This window comes from Chrysemys picta, chromosome 5 (assembly GCF_011386835.1).
Source record: "Chrysemys picta bellii isolate R12L10 chromosome 5, ASM1138683v2, whole genome shotgun sequence".
Lineage (NCBI taxonomy): Eukaryota > Metazoa > Chordata > Testudines > Emydidae > Chrysemys > Chrysemys picta.
The window spans coordinates 135,344,681-135,361,452 of record NC_088795.1 but is presented as its reverse complement, the minus strand read 5'-3'; the positions used below and the strand labels follow the sequence as shown (position 1 = coordinate 135,361,452).

The 16,772-nt window shown below is 45.3% G+C and overlaps 1 protein-coding gene across 4 annotated transcripts in view; it reads right to left on the bottom strand.

The window, feature by feature from the left end:
* The window catches only part of RNF24 (ring finger protein 24), a 75,834-nt gene extending 60,942 nt beyond the window's left edge, over positions 1–14,892 (bottom strand). Inside the window, exons 1-2 of one of the 4 annotated variants that reach the window (XM_065598356.1) lie at positions 14,735–14,860; positions 3,191–3,222 (exon numbers count right to left, since the gene is read on the bottom strand). In XM_065598356.1, the coding sequence (XP_065454428.1) occupies positions 3,191–3,222 (32 nt within the window). In that variant the 5' untranslated portion in view covers positions 14,735–14,860. Of the gene's footprint in view, positions 1–3,190; positions 3,223–3,294; positions 3,506–14,734 lie in introns of those variants that run through there. The other 3 variants (XM_065598354.1, XM_065598355.1, XM_024106381.3) reach the window with 3 other exon arrangements.
* Positions 14,893–16,772: the final 1,880 nt, after the last annotated feature.

The following is a 16,772-nucleotide window of genomic DNA, read 5'->3' as shown; positions in this document are numbered from 1 at the left end:
AAGTCTCCCGCCACTGTAAAAAAGAAAACAAACAAACAAACACACCCACACGAGGGGGGTAGCTACCAGCACGGCTGTCTGCACTGCCTCTTTACAGCACTGAAACTTGCAGCACTCACAGGGATGTTTTTTCACATCCCTGAGCGAGAAAGTTGCAGCTCTGTAAAGTGGCAGTGTAGACCAGGTGTGAGAAATGAACACCACTGAGTATGCACCAGCTGCATTTTTTTTTAGTCTTAGCAAATAAAAGAAAAGAACCAGGTATCAATTCAGGTTCTTGGATTTATTAAAAAAACCCTACAAATAAGTTCAATATTTAAATAAATAAATAAAAAAATCTTATTAACAGCAAATAGATTCCTTCTTAAACCTATACTACTTTGGGTACACAAATGGTGGTGTGCTGCTTTAAAAAAGACTCAGTTAATCCTTGCAATTTTATAAGACATTAATCCATTGATCTCATTGAAAAGGATTAGAAGTATTCTCTTACTAGCAAATTAAAGGAGTTCTGAGCCAGATGCAAAGGAAAGCAAATCACAATCCACACCCTGCAGAGACTGCTACCACACAGCAAGTCACAGCTGAGGAACCCTCACCTGGCTTCCCATTAAAGAACAACTACTCTTTCCCCCGTAAGTAAGTAGAGTCAGGATTGAAAACTACCCTGCCCCATAATGTCTGGCATGCAAGAACAAATTCAACCCAACTGCTTCTATTTTAGTTAGTCTGACTACTACACAAGATAGTTGAAACATCTGAGTTCATGCCAAAGATGAATTCCTGTGATGTATGAAGCACCATGAGAAACCTATGGACAAGTCTACGCTATAAAATTAAGCTGAGCTAAATTACGTTGAAGTACAGCCACTGCAGTAATTAAATCGCTTTGGCACGTCCACACTATGCCCCTGTGTCAGCGGTGTGCATCCTCACCAGGAGTGCTTGCACTGATTTAACTATCAGTGTGGGGCACTGTGCGATGGCTTCTAAAAGGCGGCAACAGTCAATGTAAGCAATGCAGTGTCTACACTGACATGGCGTTAACCTAACTACATCGACCTAAGTGCTACACCTCTCGCAGAGGTGGAGTTATTAAGTCAGTGTAGTGGGCGAGTTACATCTGTGGGAGCTACATTTTAGTGTAGACACCGAGAGTCAGGTCGACGTAAACTGCCTTACGTCAATCTAGCTATGATGTCCAGACCAGGGCTATGAATGACATTTCATGGAAGAAAATGTGTCACTGAGACGTTCTCTATGCACGGTCTTACTTTCCTCCTCCAACAACTGAGACTATAACAATTGATACATTGGCTCCATAAAAACCATTTACTTTGATCTGCTCACTGGATACTGAAAAGTTCAAAACATAATTTCAGCAGAACCTCCCTCTCTTATCAGCAAGCCTGATAATTCTCTCAAAAGTCCTGGCAGTCTCACCCCATTTCACAGCCAAGGTTTAACGGCGGAGTTCTGTAGTCAAGACTTGCACTACTAAGATTTAATCACTGGTAAAAATATACTATAGGATATCTATGGAAGTATTGTGAAGTGTTATCTGTCATTAGAAACCAACTACATTTCTCAAAACAGACTAAAAATCAAAAGATATTGTATCACAATGTAAATAGTCATATTTATTCAATCCTTCATTAGCAAGATTCTATTGTGAATTTAGTTCCTGTCTCATAAAAAACCACTCTCAGACAATGAAAAGAAATCAAAATAGAAAGTGCATTAAACAATGGATAGATGATATGAGACAATTTATTTGAAGGGACAAGTCAAATTTGACCCAACATTTAGATAGAGCAGGGGTCGGCAACCTTTCAGAAGTGGTGTGCCGAGTCTTCATTTATTCACTCTGATTTAAGGTTTCGCGTGCCAGTAATACATTTTAACGTTTTTAGAAGGTCTCTTTCTAGAAGTCTATAATATATAACTAAACTATTGTTGTATGTAAAGGTTTTAAAATGAATAAGAAGCTTCATTTAAAATTAAATTAAAATGCAGAGCCCCCCGGACCGGTGGCCAGGACCCAGGGAGTGTGAGTGCCAGTGAAAATCAGCTCGTGTGCCGCCTTTGGCACACGTGCCATAGGTTGCCTACCCCTGAGATAGAGTAAAAAGTACGCTTTTGCCAATATAAATCTCTTAAAAAAAAAAAAAAGCCATAGAAACCGCCACTGAAGTCCTAAATTGTATCTAATCCTGGTCTATATGGGGAAATCGCCTTGCACAGCTATAGCAGAATATTTATTTAGTTAGAGATAGGCCAGTCAATTTCCCCATGTAGACAAGCCCTAAAGAATGGCTGAGAAAGAAATTAAACAGCATGAAAAGGGAAGCCACATCTGTGTTCTCAGGCTCTCTTCCTACTACAGTGAATACTATGAGTTATCTCCTTTCATGCAAACATTCAGCTGAAAAAGCAGTCATTCCCTTTCTGCTTTTCAGCCATGTCACAATATCACACTCCGCATGCAACGTTCTTTGTGCAAGCATGTAAAAGAGGCCAAGTGTATAAACAATAAGCTAAAAACAGAACACAGTTTGATGTAAGCCCATGCACATTTTGTAACAATGACCTCACTGCTCTTACACTTGATCAGCAGTATCATCACTTGATAAATATTAGCACTGCAACATTTGACCACATGGACTTTACATTGCTTTTAATTTAGACTGACAGTACAAAGGCAGCCACTGCACATGCACATACCCTCTCTATGAAGCAACATACATTACAAATGTCCATTTGTAATCAGAATACCGTACATTAGTCTGCAGTCCCAACAGTCCCTTCTTGTATTTTAACCTGTTATCGTTACCAAATCACATTTTAAATACTTCCACTCCCAATATTTCAAATTTTCATATTAGCATAAATGTTTCCTTAATAAAGCAGACTAGCTCATATTGATCTGACATGCTCCAAGCCAATCGCCTTTCCTCTAATGGCAAGAACTTTGCATTTAAATGATCTACTAGGAGTCTGTTCATCTTCAAAGCACTGATTTACAGGAGTTCAGGTACATGAACCCTAATGTGAGAGAATATAAAAACAGTGCACCTCCAATACCCAGCCTTTCATGCTATTCCCATAGACCACTGCGATGCTGGATATTTAAACCACTATAGAGCAGGCCCTTCCTGTATTTAACTACTAGTATCAGAGCACAACTTACAGAAAACTGGACATCTGAACGGAGATGGACATCTGTAAAGAAATTAAAAACAAATCAAACACACACAATACAGCAGCAGTTGTCAAACAAAGAGCTCCACTAACCCCAAGTCTCACTGGCACTGCTGGGGCGGTAGCTGTGGTGTTTTAAATTAATACAGCCCAGACAACCCTGACGAAGCGCAGGAGTTATAACTGACACACACATCTGCTATGCCAGTCACAGCCAACACACAAAATGAGAGATGGGTTTTTAAAACAGCACCACTGTTTTTTAATCATCAACCGAGAGGCCCTCAGAAAAACAGTGTTAATGATCAATCAGAGGGCAAGAATGCATTAGTCTCATCAGATAAGAGTTATTGTTCCAGTGACAGATTCTCTATAACCATAGTGTTCTTAAAAATAATGGTTTTTTCCTCTTGAGTATAAAAAGAAATGCAATAATGAGCTAGCTACCTTGAAGAGATGCATTTTTTCTTTGATTCATTTTAATATATTGAATCCCTAAGTATATAATACAGTTTAAAGTAATCCTTTCTGGTGATTATATTTCTCTAGTACATTAATCTGCACGTCCAGTGTGTTCCTGCTTTCAATGTGTTCTTTGTATATCTCAAACGTAAAGATGGTTTTAAAAGAGCCTTTTTATTTTTAAAATAAAAAGGTAGTCGGGCTATGTGTTTGACGCAGGAAAGTAGGGGCAGGTGGATAAAAGACATTTTTAAATATTCTGATTTAATATCCACATTTAGTCAGTTTAACATGCAATTTGAATTTATATCTATCTGAAGGCCTAGACTCAAAATAACGTGTCTAAATACATTGAGATTGATTCAATAAAATGGATATCATGGACTTTTGATTTCTCCTGTGATAACTGCACCAAAATGATGGCACACATACTCAAAAATTCTACAGTATGTTTTACTAGGAAAAGTATAAATAAAATCAAAGACAGAAGAAACATTTTGTTAATTTAAAAATATTTGAAATGCAAGAATTATTTGTCAAATATGGCTTAACCTGACAATGTCTTTTAATTGGAAAAATGCTGTGGCTCCAGAAATAAATAAATAAATAAATAAATGACTTGTAGACTAGCAAGTATATCTGGAAGAACATAGCTAGTATTCTTCTGACAATACTTTAGAGGAAAAGCTTTACAGTAAAAAAGAAAATTATGAGACAACGTCAAGTTAAAAGCCATATTGGAAAATTGGTTCCTGGATGGCTAATACTCTAGATTACGCAAACAAAAATATAAATACATTTGTACTTTCCACCTTCTTATCACTTTGGTCAGGGTGGACAACTAAAGTAGACAAGACAGTTTGATGCACAGGTTCTCATGCACTATCACAATGTTAAAGGCCACAACCCCTCCAGATGAAATGTTTCAATACTAAGATTTTTTTTTTTTTAATTTCATTAATTCTGTAAAACAAACCCATAAAATCTACATTTGGACCTAGAAACACCTGATAGCTTGACAGTGCCCTTAAAAACCTACTAAAGAGGGATGTATGATAACTGAACTCCTGAACCTGGTTCACTCCCACTTTTAAGGGTTTGTGTATACTTCCTCCTCTTCCCATGCCCCAAAACATCTCTGGAAAAAGTCTCATGATCATGCAGGCTTCCTCCACTGCAACTCTCTTCTCTCCCTCCTTCAGTACTGCTGTAGACTATCAAACAGCTGTATTTCTCCATCCTCATTGACTCCCATACCTCAAACTCAATTAGTGCTTTGTTATATTTGTCTCATCGTCTGCAAAATCTTGCTTGTTTTTTAAAGGAAAAAAAATGGTCAGATCTATCTTATATGGTCCCCATTAGTGTCGTATCTGAGCCCCACACAATATTTAATGGCTTTTTTGCTCATAACACTCCTAGGTAGGGTGACCAGATGCCCCACTTTTTGGGTCTTTTTCTTATATAGGCTCTTATTACCCCCCACCCTCTGTCCCAATTTTTCACACTTGCTGTCTGGTCACCCTGCTCCTAGGAGATAGGGAAGTGGCACTACCCCATCTTATAGATGGGGAACTAAGGCAGAGAGAGGCTAAATAACTTGCTCAAAGTCACACAGGAAGTCTGTGGCAGAGCAGGGAATTGAACTCAGGTCTCCCAAGTGCAGGCCCTGGACTATTCTTTCACCACAACCTCCCTTCCCTCTTACTCTCTTCAGCCCTTCCCTGCCAACATCTATCCCAGGGGTCGGCAACATTCGGCACGCGGCTCGCCAGGGTAAGCACCCTAGAGGGCCAGTCCAGTTTATTTACCTGCTGACGCGGCAGGTTCGGCCGATCGTGGCCCCCACTGGCCGCGGTTCGCCGTCCTGGGCCAATGGGGGGGGCGGGAAGCCGCGGCCAGCACATCCCTTGCCCGCGCCGCTTCCCGCCGCCCCCATTGGACCGGGACTGCGATCGGCCGAACCTGCCGCGTCAGCAGGTAAATAAACTGGCCCGGCTCACTAGGGTGCTTACCCTGGCAAGCTGTGTGCCGAATGTTGCCGACCCCTGATCTATCCTCTCCTCCTGTCAGAATGCTGTCTTCCACTCCATTCTCTTCTAACTAACCAACCTAAGGAGATAAAATGTGTTCCCACTCTCAGCCATCCCCTTTCTCTCCTCCTTTCAATCTTTTCTGGGCTATTTCACTCAAAATACAAGACTGCAGTGGTCTTACCCCAACTGCTTCTCTAACTTTGCCCCACCTGCACCTCAGTGAACATGCCATTGCCTTGAGTTCCTCTCCTCCATTTTAGATTCCAGTCCCTCCTAACCCCCTCCATTCCACAGAAACTGCTCTCCCCAAGGTTTCTAATGATCATTTCCTCACTGGATCCTAGGGCCTGTCCTTCACCTTCCTTGACTTATCAACAGTGCCAGGAGCAGCAGAGGAGACACTGTTAAAAATGAAAGGTTTCAGAGTAGCAGCCGTGTTAGTCTGTATCCGCAAAAAGAAGAACAGGAAGACTTGTGGCACCTTAGAGACTAACAAATTTATTAGAGCATAAGCTTTCGTGGACTACAGCCCACTTCTTCGGATGCATATCCGAAGAAGTGGGCTGTAGTCCACGAAAGCTTATGCTCTAATAAATTTGTTAGTCTCTAAGGTGCCACAAGTCTTCCTGTTCTTCTTTTTACTGTTAAAAATCACGTCCTTATTTGGCTTGAGAGACCATTTTTCCTGGGTTCAAATCCTACCTCTCTGATCACTTCAGAATCTTTCAGTAGGGTAGGGAGTCCTCAACACACCCCCATCTCTTCATGAGGCAGTCCCACCGGGCTCCATTCTTGATTCTCTCCTTTCCTTAATCCCCATATTTGGGTGACTTCATTGTTCACACAGGTTTAAACTGTCACCTATAAACTGCTGACTCACGCCTCTATCCTCTTTGCTCTCAAGCCGACTCTCTCAATTCGCTCATCTCAGCGTGTATATCCAACATCTCCTCAATTCGCTCATCTCAGCGTGTATATCCCACATCTCCTCTGAGAAGTCTCCACCAGCTTACACTTAACATAGCCAAACTGAGCACATGATTTCCCCCCCGAAACCTTCACTTCCTGTCACTGCCAACACAACACCACCCTTCGTAGTTCAGCCCCATTATGGGTCATCTATCTTGAATTTCTCCCACCCTTGCCTTATACATCCAGGATGTAACTAAGTCCTGCCACCTCTTCCTTCACATCGTTTTTAAAGATCTAACCTTTTCTGTTTGGGATAGCTCAGTGGTTTGAGCATTGGCCTGCTAAACCCAGGGTTGTGAGTTCAATCCTTGAGGGGGCCATTTGGGGATTGGTCCTGCTTGGAGCAGGGGGTTGGGCTAGATGACCTCCTGAGGTCCCTTCCAACCCTGATATTCTATGATTCTAACAGTCAATACTCTCATCCAGACCCTCATCTGTCCTAATGACTGCAGACTCCCCCTTCTGGTCCCCTAGCACTGCCATACAAAAAAAGCAGCTAAGATCACTTTCTTTGCCTCCCCACCTTCTCTTTGTATTCATACTCTGGCTTCAAGCTTTTCAAACTTCACAACTCTGCCTTGCTCTATTTATCTGACCTTGACTTATCACAATACCACCTGCCTCCTCTGTTCCAACCATTTGGCAGCTTCTCACAAAGACAACTTATGCCTTCTTCCACACTGTCCCTTATGCATTGAACACCCACGCTGAATTGTACAGTAAGGCCAATAACCTCCCCTCAAGATGCACCTCTGCCATGATGCCTACAAGAAATCAGCCAATTAATAGCAGCTTGAGGACAAACAGCTCAGCATGGTTGGTACTTTTACATAATTACCATGAAAAAAACTCTATGTGTACACAAAAATTGTATATTTTATAGTGTTACCCTCCCTTTACATGCCGCTTCCTAGTCAGCTGTTCAGGGCAAGGACTGTGTTTGGTATGTATGTGCACAAAAGACTGCTAATCCTGATCAAGATCTCTAGGAACTACCATATTATAAATATTATGTAATTATGACTAAGAGAACTAACAGGCCCGTGTACTTTGCTAGGCCCACCAGATTTTGTAGAACAGACTATCTTTGCTGTTGGGAGGGGTGGGGGAGGAGGCGGGAGGGGGAAGTCTCATTCTCTCTTTTCAGGTATAAATAAGCTAGTCCAACTAACTTATCAGCGCCAGTGAAAGAGGCTACTGCAGACAATTGCTGGTTTGATAGTTCAACTGTTCCCTCTAGATGAATGGCCAATAAGTTCCACCAGCTCAGAGGTTTAACTTCCTAACTTTTGCAGCAAATATGTACCTTTTAGAATGGGTCATCTCCAGGAGAGTGGTTAAGGTAGAAGCAACCAAGAGGCTCCAGCTCGTGCAAAACACGATAGCGCAGCTCCCTAGCGAGAAATCACATCACGTCTGTACTCTATACGCTCACAGTTCATTTCCAAGTCAAGGCCTTGAACCTAATTTACAAGGCTGTGAGCAGATCAAGACCTTTGTATACCTGAAATAGCCTCTCCAACTACAAGCCTCTGAGTCAAGTGTAGTCTTCTGGGACAATGCAGCTAACAAGGCCTAGAAGAAAAGTTACAAGACTGTAGATAAAATGTTTTGGGTCAACAATGCTCAACTCTGATATCAGCTATTGCAGGAGATAGAACTAAGCCAAAACCTAGCCAGCTTCAGAACATATTACAAGATCCAGCTATGAGCCAGAGATGTTCTGCCATAACAGAAAGCAAGGAAACCCTAATATTTAGGGTGGGAGGTGGGGTGTTCAAGAACTAAACCAAACCAAAAACTTTCAGGCCTACTTTAGGTACACATCATAAAGAATTAAAATGCGTCACAATTTTTTTCTGCTGTACGAGTCACCCTTAAACAGCTGCTGCATTCCATCATCTACAGGAAGAAGCTCCCTCTGCCTTTGCATCACCCCAGGGCTGGCCTTGGTTTACTGACTGCACAGAGGAGAAAATAAATAGCTAGGGGAAAAGCTGGAGCAGCAGTGGAGGTTGACCAGTAAGACAACCTTGTGTTCTATTTAGAATCACTGATTCTACTGATGTTCTGTGAAGGGTAAAACAGCTTTGTTGATCTCTACCACTGCAAGAGCAGGAGAATTATCCAGTGGAACGGCATTGGGATGGCAGCAACCTGATATACCTGTACCCTATGACAAAGTCAGTTGCTGCTTGTGTAACACACTGGTGGGTGGGTGGTTACTAGGGTGACCAGACGTCCCAATAAAATCGGGACTGTCCCAATATTTAGTTTGTCCTGCAACCCGACCGATGGCTCAAACTGTTGCAGCTCAGGCTTTCAAGTCTGCAGAATCCCAGTTCCATCCTTGGTGCGTCTGCCAAGAGGGCAGCCGTCATGCTGGCTGTGACTTTCATTGGCTAGATCAGCAGAGGCTGGGCCCTCACTGTCGCTACAGTGTCAGAACCAGGAGGGAACAAACACCCCTGGTTGAGTTTCAGAGGGTGAGCTTGAGCTTATCACCCATAATACACGTCCTTCCTGACCTAAGGCCAGTGGAGAAGTGCCAGCCTTGTAGATGACTGAAGAGAAGCATAAAGATGGAAAAAGTCATGTGCAAAGGCATGGTCCATAGGCATAAAGAAGCCTTCACTTTAGGTTATTATCCCAGTCTCTTGTCTAGTCTCTAATCTACCGTTTTCAGGAGAAGTTATGGAGGAGGTGTTGGCTGGGAAGCTCCAATACCACTTGGATCAGACAATGATGCAGAGCTCAGTCTAGAATCAAACTGTCTCACATCATAGAGGCAGCTCTGATCAATGTAGCGGACAATCTTCTAGTGATGGCTGTCATGGATTTGCCCTTGCTGATGTTAGCAGGCACTCAAAGATGCTTTCAGTCTGGAAACCACAATTGAATCTAGCCTGGGGCAGTCTGTGGAACTCCCCCGGCCTTGAGGAGATCTACTGGAATTTCCCACATAGAGAGATGCGCCAGTGGGAGTCTGGACTAGAAACCTGTTCCCCTGGCTGCCAGTCCCAGGCCTGAACAACTACACCACACTCTCTCTGCTGGCTGTCTCTGGCATCTGGTACAAGGCCTTCCTACATTGGTCAGTACATTTTGGATTCTTTGCACCCCTCCCAGAGATACCAGCTTTGCTCTGAGACTTTCAGGGGTGCTTCTGGAAGAAAGAAAGAAAAAGTTAGGGAGGAATTAGGGAGATTGGCTGGACCGTCGACAAGGGCCAAAGGTACAAAGCCACATAAAGATGGGGGGGGGGCTTAGGGGGAATGCCTTGAACACTTCTGCATTTTAGATGCATTTCTGTGCATGTTAAAGTAAGTGGGACTTCTCCCCCCACAGAGAAACAAGGACCTCTCTCTCCTACCCTATCCTCTCCTCAAGGAGTTTGGGAGAGGTCCCAGTTTATCTATGACCAAGGAGAGGGCATGGGACCCCCCTTGTTGTGCCCAACTCCCACCCCTAAACAAGGAGAAGGGGAGGATCAGCCCTAGGTACACTGCCCTCCTATTCTGTAGAGGGCCCTTAATTACCTGGGCCAGTTCTGGGCCTCCTTATCAGGTGGGGCATCCTCTGTCCCATTCCCTCTCTCCTCCTCCAATGCTGCTTCCTCCTGTTCCTCTCCCCCCCCCGCCCGCCCGCCTGCCCGCCTGCCTGCCTGCCTTGCCTTCTCCTCCCTTGCAGACTGCACAGTGAGAGTCTGACAGGAGGCAAGCTGCAGTGATTCTGAATGGAGTTTGGGGCACTGGATTCACCATCCAAGCCACAAAGCTGCATGTTGTGCGCTAACTGCCCAAGCAGACCTTACTGGGTACTTCGAGCACAACAACAGAGTCCAGCAGGGTCCACATGGGGCAGTTAGAGCGCAGCCTGTGGCTTGGGCAGGGAAAGAAGCAACACCCTGGCCCACTCAAAATCTCCATAGCTTGTTTCCTATCAATTAAATTAAAATTAAATTAAATTAATGGAGATATCCTATCTCCTAGAACTGGAAGGGACCTTGAAAGGTCATCGAGTCCAGCCCCCTGCCTTCACTAGCAGGACCAAGTACTGATTTTGCCCCAGCTCCCTAAGTGGCCCCCTCAAGGATTGAACTCACAACCCTGGGTTTAGCAGGCCAATGCTCAAACCACTGAGCTATCCCTACCCCTTGCTTGTGCCATAAGGGTGGTGGTAGTAAACACCCCCCACAGCTGCAGAACTATTTGCTGTGTTTGTCAGGCAGGTGTGTGTCACTCATCAAGTATGCATGTGCTTGCAAAATTCGTAGGCTTAAACCTGTATTAGTAATTTCATAATTACATGTAAAAATCGTGAGCATTATGGAAAATTAGGAAAATCTCTGCCCTCCCCCACGTGGTTCATCTTTTTGAGATTATTTTCTTTTTTCCTGTATTGTTTGAGGGAAAGACTAGCTAGTTTTTCTGGCCTCTGGCCAAGATTTTATTTAAGTTTTTCTACAGATTGCCTAGCACTCCAAATATAGTAACCAGAGGAAGTGCTTTATGAATACAGCAACTGAATAAATAATCTGTTTCACTTGTGTTGATTTTATTATGTAATAAGTTTAAGGTAGTTTTATTTACAGCTGATATAAACACATACCAAGAAGATTGTAGTTGCTTGGTTTAGTATTAAACCATGTAGGTTACCCAGGTTGGGATCAATAACAAACTCTGAAACATTCCATTCCATTTTGGCTCTCTCATAACACAAACAGGAAGAATATGGGCAAGATAGGTTTTATTCATCAGTGTAGTTTATCGAGACAAGCCATTTCACCGTTTGAACTAAATGGGCCAAACTTATCTGTGATGTAACTCCATACACTCAGAAGTTATACCTGGAATTATTCTGGTATATTGTATCTCCCACACCAAGCAATAACAGAGTGAACTATTGTTTAAGATAAGTAATTATTTCATTTCAGTAACTTTGACGTGATAAGGCACAGGAGGTATTGCCAAAATTAATACAGCAGATATCTGTGTCTAGGAACACGTTCCACCTTGGTGATATAGTTTTATACAGTATGTATTACCTAAAACAAAACAGGATATGAGATTTTAAGCATGGCTTCACTCTGAAAAGTGACTCAGCAGCCTAATATTGTGAGGTTGATTTCATATCAAATTTGTCTAGTTTACAAGTAAAAAAAAAGATACAGTTTTTTCTGTTTGCAGGCACTAGACTCAACCCACAATCTCCAAGTCATGCCGAGTTCTTTCCTATTTCTGCATTATCATGACAACAAAATTCTGCAGGCAAATTATGCTTTCAGTTACACTTGTACCAACCAGCTATTTTCAAAAGGTGTTGCACAGGTGTAACAGAGAGCAGAATATGATCTTGTAATTGCAACTTAACAATTCTGTTGATGAAGCATGATCCAGAAGTAAACGCAGCTCTTTCACAGAGCTCTTTTGGTTCTACCACTGCTCATAAGAATAAATTCTTCCACTTCTGCCTCCCACCCCACTAAAGCAGATAGTGATCTTGCAAAAATGGCACCTTGTTGTAGTCAATAGATCGATTCCCTGTTTATATTGCAAATCCTTTTTCATACTAGAACTGCCCTTTAAATTAGGCAGGACTCTAGGTAGGGGATCTATATTTTATTCACCTTCACAGACGTTTTTTCCTTCTTCCTCTCAACATAAGTGCTCTGCCAATATGCTTAGCTTTAAGCATGTGAGTAGTCCACTTACTCCAATGGGGCCTCTCACCAGGTTAAAATCAAACATGAACTTAAGTGCTCTTATGAATTAGGGCCTTAATGAGCTTCTGGTAGCAAGAGGTATATATAGCCTGCATTTGGAGAGGAATGGACTTTATTGGAATAGATCTTTTCCATCACTAACTTCTGTATTTGAATAAAGAAACATGGTAAAACAGAAGAGGGCTTCTTAATACAAGAACCATGCTTCAGTTGCCATTTAGTTTACCAGCTAAAATTACACCGCTATGTCTATTCAATATAGTATACACTCATGATATAGTTCTCCAACGTACCTAATCTAAATTAGCTGATTGCTATTTCACACACAGCACAAACAAATAAGAAAAATGAAACCTGAACTATGCAGCTAATGCAAGGAAACACTCCAGCTGATGTGCACCCCACAGACGAACAATAGGTACAAAAGAGAAATGATTAAATAAAAGAACAGAACCATACAGCTCGTGTCTTTATTTGGCTTAAAGTCAGCTGCAGACTGTGAATAGGAACCCTTCCTAGTTGAAACAGTCCTGCAGAGCAGTAACAAAAACAAAGAAAAGCCAGTGAAACAAAATTTCTGCTCAAGAGCCCAGACGTTTTTCCTCTGTAAAAACCAGAATGAGGGAGGAATGCATCTCATTATTTTCCAGCAGCCCTGTGAGAGGAGCCACTGAGCTGGGTTACGTGATACTGAACACGTTATACATGACAGGAAACTCCACATCAAAGACAGGGAGCATGCCAGAGCAATATGTAATCAAAACCTCCTGCCAAAGGTGGGGGGTGGGAAATCCAACACACATACACAGACGTGGAGGATTTGGCACCACCGAGCGCTATTTGCACATGGTGTGCGTGGAGGGTTGGGGGAGAGCTACTTGGTTACAGATATTAACAGAGCCCTGCATCACGAGTATTGCACCAGCAAATACGCCACTGGGAACAATTCCACATTGGCTGGGGGAACAGCCTAAACGATCTAATACATCTTTTCCATAGAAAGCTTTTAGGATTTAAGACTTCCTCCCATTAACTCACAGATTCCCTAACCTGTGCATTGCCCATGCACCCTAAAACAAAGACATATGATGCAAGGCAAGAAGCAGAAGGTGCATTTTCTTTCCAGCATTCTACCCGGTGTGATCTACCCACCACCCCAAAAACAGCAGCCTCTTGAATGCTTGGTCTGTCTCTGTAAGGGCTTGCATGGCCAGAAAGTCCAGCTCATGGTACATTTTAAATATGAAGACGATGCTTTTAACAGAATCACAAATATTTGCCTCAGCCCCTAAAAAGCCATAGGATGTGCTACGACACCACATTAGCAGCAACCGCTCTGCCCTACCGCTCCACCAGACAGTTCAGCAGCACAGAGCAGCAGACAGGACACACTTGACTGGGGGATGTGCCATCCCGGGCAGCTTGTACCCACCTCGGACACCGCCCCGAGAGGGGTGTGTCTCTTTCACTCGCTGGCAACCTTGGCACAGCCCATGATCTCAGGCAGATGTGACCACATTGAGAACTGGGGTCGGGATTGGGGGCCTGCACTTCTCCCCACAGGGGATGTGTGATGCCAACCGCTCTGCGGGAGGGTGTGCGCCTGACCGCCCCCCCGGCTCCGCGGCACAGAGAGATGCTCCCCTTGCATCTCCTCTCCCTCCCGGGCTAAGTTACCCGCCTCCCACCACTCCCTGCCCCCCTTCAGCCAGATGGAGGGGCTGAGGCTCCCCGCCCCGAGCAGGTAACCACAGCTCACCTCCCTCTGCCCTCTAAGGGGTTCAGGTCTCCTCCCCAAGAGCAGGTCAGAGCCCCTCCCGGCTGCCAGAAAGGGGGGGGCAGCGCCTCCCTGTAGTGCCCCCGTCCTCTAGTGAGACCCGGGGGGGGGAAGAAGCGCTCCTCCCTCCCCCACCTGCAGCGTGCACTCGGGGGGGGGAGGGTTGGGGGCAGCTCCCCCCCTCCCTGCAGCGTGCACTCGGGGGGGGGGGGTTGGGGGCAGCTCCCCCCCTCCCTGCAGCGTGCACTCGGGGGGGGGGGGTTGGGGGCAGCTCCCCCCCTCCCTGCAGCGTGCACTCGGGGGGGTGGTTGGGGGCAGCTCTCCCCCTCCCTGCAGCGTGCACGCGGGGGGGGTGGTTGGGGGCAGCTCTCCCCCTCCCTGCAGCGTGCACGCGGGGGAGTTGGGGGCAGCTCCCCCCCTCCCTGCAGCGTGCACTCGGGGGGGTTGGGGGCAGCTCCCCCCTCCCTGCAGCGTGCACTCGGGGGGGGGGTGATTGGGGGCAGCTCTCCCCCTTTCTGCAGTGCTCCCCCCACCCTCCGGGGAGCCCCGCCCCTCACTCACCCAGAGATGCTGCCCTGGCCGAGGGAGACCGTGGATGCCGCAGCCGCCTCGCTCCCGCTGACAGACAGACAGACAGCACTGCCAGGCTGGGGCAGAGCGCCAGGGACCCGGATGTGGAGGGCCCCGCCCACTCCGCTTCTGTCTAGCGCGGGGCGCTCGGAGCTCCCGCTCTGCGCGTGCGCCGAGCGACTCCGGAGCTCGAGCTGCAGCTGGGGGGGGGCGTGTGTGTGTGTGTGTGTGTGTGTGTCGTGGGGGGGCGGAGCGGGGATCGTGGCTGTTTCCCGGCCTCGTGGGGACGCCTGCTGCTTGCAACCAGGGCAGGGAGCGTCCAGCCCTTTGTCTGTGCATTGCAAGACTCCAGGGATTTCCCTTAGGGTGACCAGACAGCAAGTGTGAAAAATCAGGACAGGGGATGGGGGGTAATAGGAGCCTATATAAAAAAAGAGCCAAAAATCGGGACTGTCCCTATAAAATCGGGACATCTGGTCACCCTAATTTCCCTAGACTCCCCTCAGGAGGCGTGTACACGCCCCTCCCCTCCAAATTTCCTCCCCCCAACAACTCTCCGGTGACATGCAGTGTTGTCAATTTAGTCGTCAGGATGGAAATCTGAATTGAAATTGAAACATTACTACACACTTTAAAAGCATATCTCGTATATGAGCCAATACTCATGTACCTGAGCAATCACAAGGGGTTTGAAAAGCAGGAACAAAGACTAGCTTCCTCATACAGCTGTTATTTCTGAGGATGTCAGCGCCTTTGTTTCAGCTATATTGGCCTACCTAATAATTTCAAATGATTATTTATAAGTAAGGTCTGAATGAGCTCTCCCCCGACAGCTAGTGAGGAGCCAGGGGTGGGTGGAAAGGCTTCAGGACCAGACTGTATTTACATGAACACACCTACTCTGCCTAGGTATCCGGCAGACAGAGCTGTGCTGCCCAAGTGATCAATTTTGGCTGGTGTTAGGTTACAAATCACTTAAGTATTAAATGTGGGGGTCATGAAATGTTGTTCTCCTCATTGTCTGAGTAAAGGGCAGCAGAATTGTACTTCGCCTGACTGAATGAGGGGGTCTCCCTCAGTGCTTAATTTGTGCTAGGGCTGGGCCCCGGCACCTCTAGGCTCATAGCCCTGGGACCTCTGGGCTTGTTACATCAGTTATGAAAGTAACAAACTTGCTTGAACCTCAGCGCCGCTCATTACAAATTAAGCACTGGCCATCCTCAACTGAACTGCACTCCCTAAGCAGGAGGTTTGGATACCATATCCTAGTGAAGAGAGAGGGTAGGGGCACAGGTGTTTTGCTTGGTAGTGTGGTGTGCCTAAGTCACAGGCGCTATTTGACCTGCCCCTCTCTCCTGTTTAGGGAGAGAGCTGATTAGGCTCCATAAGGAGTCTTTTGGTTTGTTAAGTGACCACTAGAGCTGAAATCACTAATAATCAGGTTTAAGTGCTTAGACCTGCAGGGGGTCAGTGTTTCTGTGGAAGAGACAGCCCAGGCTGCACTAGCAGTCAGGTTCCCCCACTGAGAGCTGAAATCACTGAGAGTTGGGTGAAACCTCGAGAGATGGACTCGCAGAGGTCACAGTGGCAGGTGGCCACAGAGGTGACAGTGCAGGGCCATTGGGGACAGAGTGATAGAGTGAACGGTAGCACGACAAACAGCAGCACTGGACTGTTTTTGTGACTTCGCTCCAGAATGCTAGATTTGTGACTGGGAAACTTATATAAATATACGTTTCCTAGTAGGCCAAGATTTTTAAAATGCAGTATTTGCCAAGGTCATTATCTCACATCATCGCTATCTCAAGAGGTCATTATCTTGGGGAGTTTCTTTACTAAACTTTTTTATTATTATTTTTTATGTAAGAACAGCTATATTGGGTCAGACCAATGGTCCATCTATTCCAGTATCCTGTCTTCTGACAGTGACTATTCCAGGTGCTTCAGAGGGAATGAACAGAACAGGCAATCATCGAATGATCCATCCCCTCTCATCCACTCCCAGCTTCTGGCAAACAGAGGCTAGGGA